Genomic DNA, 12,939 nt, shown 5'->3' with positions numbered 1-12,939 from the left:
TAATATATTTAACTACAGTTTAAGTACAGTTTGAGGTACTTGTTAGTTAAGCTACGGTAGAGTAAGTATTAGAACTGAACCAATCAAATTTCCATAAAGTGCCAAGCTGAATAACAATCTGCTATGCATCTGCTATGGTGTAAATATAAAGAAACCAACTGGTGACAAAAATGATTAGCTATGCACTTGTTACCAGCAGTGTAAAGTCATACAGTGTAATTGTGCAGAGTAAGAACAACAGGTAGCAGCTTCATGGTCTGAGAGAACAATAGCGATCTTAAAAGTTCACATTTGTGTATTAACATGAATTATATGCCCCACAAAAGCTTTTTATGTTGTATGATTATGTAGTCGGTCATAGGAAGCACATTGAAGACATTTATGTGTATAAGTAGTTATATACACATTCAAAATTAATAAATCTACTCAAGGACTCAGCCTTGATGAAAGATTTTAAGAGCAGTAAGTGCAGGTAAGAGGACTGAAACAGTGAAACAGAAGGGAGATGATGTTTGTGACCCACTAGAGGCTCCCAGGGTTGAGTTGTTTGCTGCGCTTGTTGTCGAACTTGTGGAGTTTGTGGCTTTTAAAGGGAAGGGACCCACAACAGATGTCAGGAATGAGGCAAAGCTGGAAGTTTTAGTGAAGACCTGGACATCTTGAGCGCGAGCAGAGCGGGATGCAGTGCTGTTGGTCAGTGTTGGTATGGTCAAAACAGCAGCATGGATCCACGACTGACCCAGCTTACACATCAGCGGACCGCCCTGATCACCCTGAGAGAGAAAGAGACAACTCGTTACTGAATGGTACAAAATCGTGTTATTTGTCAAATATTATCATTTTAATAAAATAGTTTTTGGTATATGGAAAATATCAGTGTTCTTATAATTTGACAAGAACACTGCTGTTTAAAAGTTTACTTAAAGGTACAATTTGTAAGATATTTGCGGTAAAAAATCCAAAAACCACTAGGCTAGTGTTATATATTTTGTCCAGCTGATTACTAACAATATCTCCAATGTTTTCAACTAATTGTAAATCATGAGAAAATTCCCATTCTATACCGTGACACGGGGCAGTGCAGTCACCTGTCAATGACGTTAGTTACCCTTTGTTAACGCCTTTACTGACGTAGAAACCACATGACAACAGTGTCGTGGACAAATGCGGAAGTAGTGTCTAGCGTCCAGCAACCCACTAGCTTGCTTCAAGCAGTTCCTTATTTACTTCTTCTTGCGCATTTTATGGTGGATTGTGTTACTTATTTATGGAACATAATAACTGTTTACCGTCTGCCGCTAGTTCTGTCGAAAAGGACAGCTCCCGTAAACGTAAGCTTACGGGCCAACCAAACGAGCCAAGAAGAGTTTGGGACAAGAGGAGAGAAAGAGTGAGGATCAATATCGGTGTTGCATTTTCTAGATGGAGAGAGCTTCGCGACAAACTTCAACTAAAAAGAGATGCCGATCTCGCTTGCGTTTTACTCGACAGGTGAGTTGTTTTGATTCGTATCTTTACAGAAGACATATAACGATCAACAAGATTAGTATTATGGGGAATACATGCCAAACGTGGGGCATCGTATCTCTAGACCCGAGGAGGACGTGTCTGATCCATAGTCTGAGCGTGTCTTTGCATTGACTTTTATGTAATCTACTCGCACAAATCGTTGAACTCATGTAAATCGTCGAACTCACATTGGCTAAGTATGCCCAATTATTGTGTTTAAATGTACACGAGTGTATATATTTGTTGAGCAAATGGTAATCACTTTCATATCGTCTGATTGATGGCCGTCAGCGGTTGGGTAGAAGACAACAAATCCCATCATTCCACGCTCCTTCTAAGCATCATCAAACCACGTGATTGTTTTGGTAGTGCGCCCTCTAGTGGCAGATCCTACAACCTGTACCTTTAAAGCCTTTATGTATAATGCATTATAAAGGGTTATTAAAGGGTGTAATGCATTATAACTATTCATAATATCCACTGTATATTATATCTTGTTGTAAATAACTGTAACCAAAATTTAAATGCATCGTGTAACAATGAATTGATAAGTGTTATAATCTATTAACTGTGGTTACAATTATTCATGAGACTGTACAATGCATTATAATGTGCATTAAAGGCATAACTAATTCAGTAAAACTATTGTTTTTATTTAATGCATTACACATAAAGGCTTTAAGTGGTGCAATTAAATGTTATATTCCACAATATGGCTGTTTTGCTGTATTTTGATAAAAACAAAAAAACAAACGAACAAAAAAAACATGGAAAACAAACCATGAAATCTTACAAAAAAATTTAAATCCCCAAAAGTTTAAATGAAGAGTTAATTTGCAAAAACAGATTCAGTTTTTACTCATTTTCAAAAAATATGTTTTTTCATTGTGTCTTCCAATTAATCCCATTCAAACTGCAGTTATTTTATTTTTGATTAAGTAAAAATAACTAAAATACAGCTAACTAACACAATGAAACACAATAAAAACATGATAACATAATAATAATAATAATAATAATAATAATAATAATAATAATAATAAAAATAAAACTGAGACATCTGTTTTTACAAACAATCTCTTCAAATGTTTGTATACATTATTTGAAAATACTTTACAGTATGGTTCCATTCATTGAAATGTGTTAATTCAGTAGGTATCATGAACAATTTTAGTTTCAGCATCTATAAATGTTACTCTGTTAATTGTTATTCATATTTTTTGATTTAGCTTAATAAATGCTCTAAAAGTATTATTAATTTTAGTTAATGCTAGCCAATGTGCGTACTACTAATAATGAATGAAACCTTATTGTAAATACACTTCCTTCCCAGAAGCCTCAGTTTGCTGGTATTTAACAACTCCTTTTATTATCTGTAAGTACTTTTATTACAAAAAATAATGCAAAATGTTTTGTTTTTAAACAGAATGAACTTGCCTGCTGTAAGTTTAAGGAACTTGTACAAATACTGTTGTCTGAGGATGAGTTTCCACAACTCACAACAGAGGTCTGGTACTCCTGAAGAGTTTGAATCACTATAATAGGAAGAAGACAAATTCAAATTAAGATGAAACGTTAAACAATTATTAAACATCGTATAAACCTCTTTAGCAGTTAACATAGTGTTTAAAGCATTCACACCTCCTCCTGCTCCTGAGCCCCATCCTGCCACCCAGCACTGAGTGTTAGCGCTGAAGGTATTGCCTCCAATGTCCACACATATAGGCTGAATGAAATTTGTGAGGTTTGGTGCGACAGCCAGCTGCAATACTGCAACATTGTCACCTGTACCATTGCTGAGTGTGAGATTGGCCACTTTTATGGAGACCTCATTGGGGTTGGAGCCGTTCTGATTCAGACGGCCCAGGATCACGGTCCAGTCAGAGGCATTGGTGGATCTGAACAAAATAGGACTCTGTTGAATCAGATATTTTTGATTTCTCATCACATGTTTTTGTTTATGGTGTTTTAGTGGCATTACCTGGTAAAGCAGCTGGCAGAGCTCATGACAAAGCGTTGTGCAATCAGCGTTCCTCCACAAACATGACTGCCGTTAAACTGCAGGCTTGCCATCCAAGGCCAAACACCGGAAGAGGCGAGGGAGCTGTTTCCTCCAACGCGGGTGTTCAGCGTGGCGCTTCCACACACTACAGCTACAGTAACAAAGAGAAAGGGAATGAATGGCGGATTTTATGAGTGAAATATTTAAATATATTTTTAGTGAAATATTTTGTTCGCTTTCAAGGGATACATCGAACTGTGTCCTCTATGGGTGGCTATGGGGAACACCTCGTTGTGACTCGTGTCTTAAGCATACATTGAAAAAACACCAACAAGTTGGCCGGCGACAGCCCCTGAGGTTACTACCGGTGCAACTATTAATAAATAGAATTCATCTACAATGACCATTTAGTTTGAAGCGTACAGTGTAGGAGTGCATGTTTCTCGTCAGAGGCTTTGCTCTGATACCTGCAGTTCACAAGGCTCGCGTGCTGTGCTGTGTGCGTGTGCTGAAGAGCAAGTGCGTTCATCTCTCGAGGGAGTCAGATTTTCTCTGCTGTGCTCATTAGCTGTGTCTCCACTGTCGAGCTTAAACCGGGCGTGCTAGTGCGTGCCAGGGCCAGTCGCATTTCCACTGTCACTTCCGGGCTTGATCGTGCCTCGCCGGGGCTTTCTCGGGGCCAACAGCCAGGGTTTTTTTGGACCGACGAAAACCTTTGGCCAAAGTGGGCCAGCTGGGGCTAGGGGAGTGGTTATGAACAAAGGCGGAGTTTCTCTGTGTCTGGAGAGCGTCAGCCACAGACCATTTCAGAAAGCTAACAGCTATAACACCAGCATTAAAGACTTTTTAAAATAAGTTGAGCACAAAACTCACTTTCAGTCATCATCGAATGTTTGAAATAACTTGATCCGATGTGGATTATAATCACTAAAAAAGGCAGAAATTTATAAGCGATGCAAAAAGACTGTGCACGCTAAAAATTAACGTTACAAAAGTAAACATGATAAATGCAACCACTTGGAGAAATCAGACGTCAGCTTCTTATTCTCTATCACAATCGTGAATATATTTAGTAACATATTTCATCTGTCATAAGTCTCGTCTCAAGAGTTTAGCTCCGCGTAGCCTGTCATAAAAAATATAATAATGTTTTTTGCTCGGAAGCTTATATAAAAATAGAGATATTATCATTCATTCTAAATGTGACTTATAGGCTACAAATAAAAATAAACAGACTCGACTGAATAAGTAGGCTATTTTCATAGTGCTAAAGCTTTAAAAATAAGTAAATAAAATAGAAATACATTTATTTCTGTGTGACTAATTTTGAGTGCTGATAAATTAATTCATTATAATCATTGTATCACATATTCTATAGTAAAACATCAATGCTTCTGAATTTTAAATATTTAACAAAGCATGAAAACAAATGGGCACTTTTATCATGTTTGTTTTGTGATCGCGCTAGTTCCAGTGACTTATTTCTTAGTTTTCTGATAACTTCTCTTTGTTGCTGAAATGATGGGGTTTTGTGAAGTTGTTCCTGAGAGGCGTGTAAAGGGCGTGTTTTAGTGAAGCGCAACGGTGCTTCAGGACCGACAGTGGAAATGCTGCGTTATTCTGGCCTTGGTGCCACTGGCCCGAGGCTATTAGCCCCGCCTGGCCCGTTTTAAACACTGGCTCGCACCGGTCCGACAGTGGAAACATGGATAATGTCATAGACAGCCGTCTAAAGTCCCAGGGGCAACGTCCATGGAAATGGTAGAGTTGGTATTTAGTGCTCGCCATATTCTGTGCCCGGTTGCAGGAAACTCCTTAAGCTAAGAAATAAGGTTAAGGGTATCCTTAGTGAAACTTGGGTTGCAAGAAAAAACCCTAAGGGTTGTTATTAAGTTTTTCCCCCTTAATTATCTAAGAGTTCCCTTAAGCATTGCTACAAAGTCCTTTGTGACCATTTCACCTTAATAAATTTAAGGGACCAAAACAGCTCCCTTAAGTCAACTTAAACTCAAAATACGATGGCTGATTTAGTGTTAATTGAAGAGGAGGAAATACCAAGGTGTGTTTTTAATGATCGTAATAATCCCTTGGAGACGATGAATGAAGTATTATTATTATTATAATAACCACTTACAAAAACAATAATTGCCTTTTCGTCCTCTGTCCAGTTTGGTTGATTTGGGTTTGGCTTTTTGGTTCGTTGTGTTCTGTTTACTGTTAGAGGTAGTAACTATAGCAACTGCGGTGATCTTTGCCGTATGTTGTCGGAAACTACTGTGAAACGCTTAGTATAAACACTTTGGGTAAGGGTGACAGTTAAGAGGTTTCTTGCAACTCTCTTAATGAAATCCCTTACCTCAGGGATTTTTTCTCCCTCAGGGAAACCCTCACTTAAGGAGTTTCATGCAACCGGGCACTGGCCTTCACTCCCCTCAGGATGCAGTTCGAAGTTCCCTTGAAAGGGAACGTCTCAGGTTACGAATGTAACCATGGTTCCCTGAGTAGAGAACGAGACAGCTTCCATCCATGCTACGGAATGCAAGCTTCAAACAAAGATGTGAATGACGTGTTCTCCCGGAGCCTATTTGTTCTTTAGTCGCACCAGTAGTGACTTCGGGGGCTTTCGCTGGCCAACTTGTTGGTGTTTTTTCAATGTATGCTTCAGAGATGGGTAACAACAAGGCATTCCCCATAGCCACCCCTAGAGGACACAGTGTCTCATTCCGTATTCAGTGAACCATGGCTACATTCGTAACCCGAGATATTTTCTTTAATTCATACATAGACTGAAACAAATTATTTTAATTTGCTAGTAAATATCACAAAGTATTATAAATAAACAGTAAATAACATTTAATTAAATTTAAACTTTTGAAGTAGAAAGATTAAAGGGATATTTTCTTGTAAAATGTAGTCCAATAACTTTTGTCTTGTTTACAATTTTATTTGTTACAGTTGATAGCTTAGTCTAAAAAACAACAGCACATAAACAAATAAATAAAAATAAATATGAAAATATATATTTTACAAAATTATAAAAAGGACTTCATTTTGTATGCTTAGGCTACACAGCCACAGTCCATTAGCATAGAACACAGAGTACATCAAAGAACAGGCTTTCTGGCCATTGTTCAATAAGCAGGATTTTCAAGTTCCGTTTCTACTTTTATATTGTTGATTAGCTGACAGATAATGAACTTGAGAACAAGAAGGGCTTCAGATTACAAAAATGACTGGGAATATCCCATACTCTTTTCGGGTTCAAGCCTCCAATTGATTTGAAAGAAAAATATAATTTCAACAGCTGTTTATGAATGCTAATAATCAACTTTAAGACTGAAAAAACTATTTTCATCTTTAATTCAGTGTGTTACTTGCCATCTCTTTGTGATTAATTAGGAAATTTACTATCAATTTCCGAGTGAAAATTGTTTCTACACCAATTTTTTTACACTCTTTTTTTATAGTACTACAGGCAGCACAGTGAGTGTATATTAGCATTGTTTGTTGTTAGCTTTATGGATCTGATAGAGCATTTGGACATGGAAACATTGATGTGTGATGACAGACTTAACAAGTTCCTAAATGTAACATTTTAGAAACTAAATTATTTTTTTAGTTGATAAATTAATAGCTCAATAAAAATGCCTCACAATTTAGAGGAAGTCAGTTAAGGGCTTTTAAAGATTTACTGAGTGATTGAGGGAGTCTGACTCAAGTCACAAGCCTGATGGTTTTTTCATGAATTGATTTGAATGACTCTGTAAAAATAAACCGTTCATAAAATTCATTTATGTTCATTGATGAGTTTGATTGAAATTGACACTAGGAATTTTCTTCACCAGTAATATTACTGCGTGTTTATTAAAGTAAAAGCACCATTTCCCTTTGAAATCAAGAACACATTTAAGTTCTAGGACATGTAGCTAATGGACAACGTCTATGGATGGTTTATATTGGGAATGTTATTGGACTTGAAGGAATCTTACGTGCAACGGTTGTAGTTGTTGTAGTGGCGACAGTGGTTGTGGGAATGGCAGGCACATCACTACAGCTAATTGCCAGATCACCATCGGTACCATTGGAGGTGAATGTAACAAAGCCCGGCTGGCTGGTGGTGATCTTCTCATTGATCCAGCTCTGGTACTTAGACACTCGGGCATACACACCAGGAAAGTTAGCTAAAGCACAATCTCTGCCAAAGCTAACAACTCCAGACTGGACCCAGATCGAGCCCTGCTTGCTGACCATAGGACCACCAGAGTCACCCTGTAGGATGAAGAACAGGTTAGTGACATAACCTACATATTCCGGTTGTACTTCACAGGTGTAATATGTAATATGAAAGAATAATAGAAAGATCACATTCAATTATTTAATTTCACAACAGAGTATGTGAGCGGAGTGGAGTGGCAACAATTTCCCCTCCGCGCTCAGAGCATTTAATAATCACTCCGCTCCAGCTCCACTCCGGGTTCACAATTTCCCTCTCCCGCTCCACTCCGCGCTCAGTGATACCAGAAACACCGCTCCACCTCCGCTCCGTGGCTAAAGTATTTCAGTATGTTTGAAATGTTATGTTCATAGCGTAGCCTATATTAAAATAAAAAAAATAAAATAACAGGAGAGTTTCAAAGTGGCTTAGGCAATTGTGTGCAAACTTTTTTTCCTACCACATGCCAAACTAATAACATGGATGTCAGCATTAATATAATTACTGTATTCTGCTGTGCAAATTTTGTTTGTGATGAAAATAACAATACATTTTTATTTTATCGACAGATCAATGCATTTCTTACAGATTTCTGCTCATTCAAAATCAGATACAGATGAAGTAACACTGTAAGATTACATTTGTTTGAATGCATTATTGCGAAAGCGATTGCGTGTGAATGTGCTGTAACTGTTTAAATCATGCTTCGACCCGAAAATATTCAGTAAAAGGAACAAACAAACTCCTTGAGAACTAACCTATAACTTCCCGCTCGGCTATTGTCGTCATTGTAACCTTCTGATTTGAGAGATTCATCTGTATCAAGCTATAGTTAAATATGTTTAACGTGAATACTGGCTAAATATGCAGTTATATTACGGGCCGTTGGCATGAATTGTACTCGTGATGGAGCAGTGGTGGAGCCCTCTTGGAGCGAGTGAAAACCACAACGCTCCGACTTTTAAAAAATCCGCTCCTCACTCCTGTCAAAATCACACCGCTCCCACTCCGCTCCGCTCACATACTCTGTTTCACAAACAACAAATTATCTTTATATTACACTGCTTCCCACACAACATTTTCTCAGCTTTTATTTTGAGAAGAAGGTCCTTCACAAGTTGATCTTCATATTTGAGATCCCTTGTCATTAAAAAGTTAAAACTCACCACTCCTTGATTGTGGTACAAATGTCAGGGAAATTTTCTAAACTAGGACAACTGAGTTTAATGCACGAAAAAGATCCTTTACTATATTTTACTATTGTATATGCTATAATTTACTGAGTCACTGACTGTGCAGACAAGATCTCAGATATTTGAGTTTTGCAGTGTTTTGAAAATGGCTCACTTGGTTAAAATCAAAGTTTATGAGACAATTCCTTATTATTGCTATTTTCACTAAAGAATATTTGCAGCCCAATAAAACTTTGAAATGACCAAAATGGATGTTCAGGAGATGTTACCTGACAAGAGTCTTTCCCTCCTTCTATTAGTCCGGCACATATCATGTTGTCAGTGATTGTTGAGACTCCATAAAGACACTTACACTGCCTGTTTCCAACAACAGGCACTTGCACTTCCTGTAGATTTTGCGGCGAGGGCAGGGCAACTGTGAAAAGCATTAAATTATCAAATGTGCATCAGCACTGCAATAATATTGTCAATCAAGGTTTGTAAAACTAAAAAGCTTACCGCCTGTCTTAATGTTTCCCCATCCAGTGACCCAGCTCACAGTGCGGTTGAAGAATGTACTGCTTGATGAAGCCAGGCAAACTGGTTTGATATAGTCAGTAAATGTCACCGGTGAAGACAGATGCAGAAGAGTGATGTCGTTGTCATTAGAGCTACTGTAGCCTGGATGTTTTATGATTTCAGAGACACTGCGGGACACCTCGTTTGCATTTGTTCCTTCCTGTGTCTGTCGGCCCAGGTACACAGTTAGGCCAGAGGGTGAAGTACTAGAATATGGTGGAAGATCAAGTGTTAAGCATTTGCCACATCCACTGAATGAGACATATTTTTTTGTTTTGTTTTATAATTGAATGGTCTGGTCTGTGATAGTTACTTGTCAAAGCAGTGAGCTGCAGTGAGAACCCATTCTTTGTTGATGAGTGATCCACCACAGAAATGGCGACTGTTTCTGTGAAGGCTGACCTGCCACGGCCAAGCACCAGGAGATGCATTCTGTCCTCCAACGATCCTTGTGTTGAGAGATGCTCTGCCACACACTGACAATGACAATAGCAAATCAAACAGCTGGACACAGCAACATTTTCATTTGACTATTTAAGTTATGTGGTAAAAAACTAGCTACCATCCAGTTGTGCGTCACATCCTGGAAAACAAGAAACAAGTTCAGTTACCTATTACTGAACCTATATATAACCTATATATGCAATATAAAAACCTTTTGCCATAAAAGAAAGAAATAGTAATGTTATTCAAAATAATACATGCTAAAATACAGGATATTTTAAAGGTTTTTAAAAGAAATCTCAGCAAAGCTGCACTTATTTGATCATTAATCCACATTATACTGTATGAATAAAACTGTATGAAAATACAGTAAAAGCAGCAATATTGTAAAATATTACAATTTAATAATTTTCTATTGTAATGCGATTTAAAATTATATTTATTTCTGTAATAACAAAGCGGAAATTTCAGCATCATAACTCCGGTCTTTGGTGTCACATGATTCTTCAGAAATTATTCTAATATGATGATTTGCTGCTCAATGAACATTTCTTCTTCTTATTCTTGTAATAAATGTTCATAACAATTATGCTGCTTGATATATTTGTGGAAGCACTACCATTGAAAAGCGAAAGTAAAGACATTTATAGCATTCAAATAACTGGTGTTCCTTTATGCTTTCTATACACTGAAGAATCCTTAAAAATGTATCATGGTTTCCACAAAAATATCAAGCAAAAGAAATTGATTTCAACAACCATTATTGATAAATGACCACCAATAATAACCGGGCAGCAAATGTTCATATTATAATGATTTGTGAAATTATCATGTGATCCTGAAGAGTGGAGTAATGATGCTAAAAATTCTGTTTAAAATATATTACATTTTAAAATACTTTAAAATATTTCAAATATACTTTCAAACAGCTCTTTCACAATATTGCTGTTTTTACTGTTAATTACTTTTGACTGGTACAGTAGTATTATAGTTTATAAGAAAAATATTTATAAGTTCAGTATTATTTATCCAATAAAAGAGCTTACCTCTCATGAGAAGAGCGATGGAAAATGCTACACTGAGTATATGGATCATCTTCCTTGTCATCTTCATCTCAGACAACACAGCTCAGATACCTGCACCTCCACCTGCTCTTAAATACTTTGGTTAACCTGTTTCCTACACACCCACACACTCTCTCAACACATTAAAAGAAGAAACGCCCCTGACTCTCTCAGTTTGTAAACTCTTTCACTGTTCATTCGTCTTACTTATACTTATATTGAGCAACCTGCAGGTCTCAGTGAGATAATGGACAGGCTGTTGACTCTTAGTAATCCGTAATTCTCACCTGTGCAAACTCTGAAATCTGAAACTGGTTTAAAATGTGTTAAAATAAGGCGTTCATTTATTGGTATTTGTTTTTTAACTTTGTGTAGATCGACTAAGCATGCTCGAGGTGCTTTAGTGTTTCTGTCAGATTTTAAAACATGCAACACCAGCAGCTCTATTCATTGGTGAAACTGTGTTGCGTGAGATTCCTTAATTTTTTACCAACCTGATCTCAAGATAAACCTAACTATAAGGTGGAATTTCTGGTTGAATTAGTGCAACATCATTCATATGTAAACAATCATTTTTAGGATGATAAAGCAGCCCTAAATCTAACACCAATTAATGGCCAATTATGCAAAATGTAAAAAGGTACCAGTTGCCATGAGGATGTGTTGCAATTGCCTGTAAACTTGCAATTGTGTTCTTTTTCTATTATAACCTGCTTTCAGTGAAACTGCAGAGATGAATTAGCTTAAAGTAAAATTTCAGTGACCTACAAATGTCAACCATAAAAGAGCATTTAGCTGTTACAGAAAAAAGAAGTTGTCCCTCATTCCTCTGCAAAGAAAAATTCTTTTGACTGCATGATCTAATTACAATAGCATTTTTTTCCAACAAAAGAGTGAGTCATGTACAGCAGGAATCAACTGGCACATAGCCGGAGTAAACAAGTTCCATCCATAAATCCATAAATAGGCACAAGCTAATTGTGATGTAATAAAGAAACCATTTACTAATATATTTTAGGCCACATTTTTATCTCATTTTGCATGATTTGTTTTATGTTTTTATTACAAACATAATTAAAAATAGGGCTACAACAACTAATCAATCAAACTGATTATTATCATTAATGAAAATCATCGATAACTATTGTCATTATCAATTAGTCAGATCTACCCACAGTGCACAAACTGCAGCCGGTCGCATCAAATCACAGCACTGAATAAAGCATTTCTATGGACAAATTGCATCTACAGATATTGGAGGAAACAGAATGAGCTCCTGCAGGAAAAGTACTTGATCCAAGCTGCCATATATATGATAAATCTTTATTTTAAGCTTCAAGCTGATGCATTAGTGTAATGGCTTGCCTGTCAGGCACTTTTACAGATAAGTGTGTGATTCCTCGGTACAGAAAACTTTTAGTTAATGGTCATATCCTTATCTGTAAATGTCACAAATTCATGCAAGCCTTTCTATTTTTACATAAAGGCCTGCCCTGACAGTCTGCATTAAGTTTAAAGTTTCTTTAAACTTTAAGGTTCATTAAGTTTCTTACTGAAAGAGCGCCAGTGCGGTGGGTGCGTGGCTGCGTGCGTTAAACAGATGGAACCCAGAGAGGTGAGGGAGACAATTTTCAGCGCAAAAACATTAATTGTCCTGAAATATCTATTGTTTAACATTTATATTTAGGTTTAAAAGTCAACATGCAGTGCAAGTAATTTATGAGAGTAGGAACTGTGAAGGACAGCAGCATGTACAAACTCGATTCCAAAAAATTTGGGACACTGTGCAAATTGTGAGTAAAAAAGGAATGGAATAATTTACAAATCTCATAAACTAATATTGTATTCACAATAGAATATATATAACATTTCAAATGTTGAAAGTGAGACATTTTGAGATGTCATGCCAAATATTGGCTCATTTTGGATTTCATGAGAGCTCCACACATTCCAAAA

The 12,939-nt window shown here is 36.9% G+C and overlaps 1 protein-coding gene across 1 annotated transcript; it reads right to left on the bottom strand.

Annotated features, from left to right (window-relative positions):
• Nucleotides 1–327: 327 nt before the first annotated feature.
• Nucleotides 328–11,052, bottom strand: LOC113097503 (transmembrane protease serine 9-like). Its single transcript, XM_026262717.1, has 10 exons — nucleotides 10,966–11,052; nucleotides 10,038–10,058; nucleotides 9,789–9,951; nucleotides 9,416–9,681; nucleotides 9,187–9,332; nucleotides 7,501–7,780; nucleotides 3,491–3,662; nucleotides 3,151–3,407; nucleotides 2,947–3,044; nucleotides 328–773 (listed from the first exon to the last, which is right to left on the bottom strand). The coding sequence occupies exons 1-10, from the start codon at nucleotides 11,030–11,032 to the stop codon at nucleotides 435–437; spliced, it is 1,809 nt and encodes a 602-aa protein (XP_026118502.1). The 5' UTR covers nucleotides 11,033–11,052; the 3' UTR covers nucleotides 328–434.
• Nucleotides 11,053–12,939: the final 1,887 nt, after the last annotated feature.

The sequence above is a fragment of the Carassius auratus genome, unplaced genomic scaffold, assembly GCF_003368295.1.
Source record: "Carassius auratus strain Wakin unplaced genomic scaffold, ASM336829v1 scaf_tig00216322, whole genome shotgun sequence".
Lineage (NCBI taxonomy): Eukaryota > Metazoa > Chordata > Actinopteri > Cypriniformes > Cyprinidae > Carassius > Carassius auratus.
Note: the sequence above shows the minus strand (reverse complement) of the source record. Positions and strands in the feature narration are given on the sequence as shown.

Excerpts from the sequence above, each read along its gene's own strand:
- LOC113097503 (XM_026262717.1), bottom strand. The coding sequence starts at position 11,032 with ATGAAGATGACAAGGAAGATGATCCATATACTCAGTGTAGCATTTTCC. Across the intron at positions 9,952-10,037 it reads ATGTGACGCACAACTGGATG|TGTGTGGCAGAGCATCTCTC; the intron begins GTAGCTAGTTTT and ends TGTCATTGTCAG. Across the intron at positions 3,045-3,150 it reads GGGCTCAGGAGCAGGAGGAG|TGATTCAAACTCTTCAGGAG; the intron begins GTGTGAATGCTT and ends TTCCTATTATAG.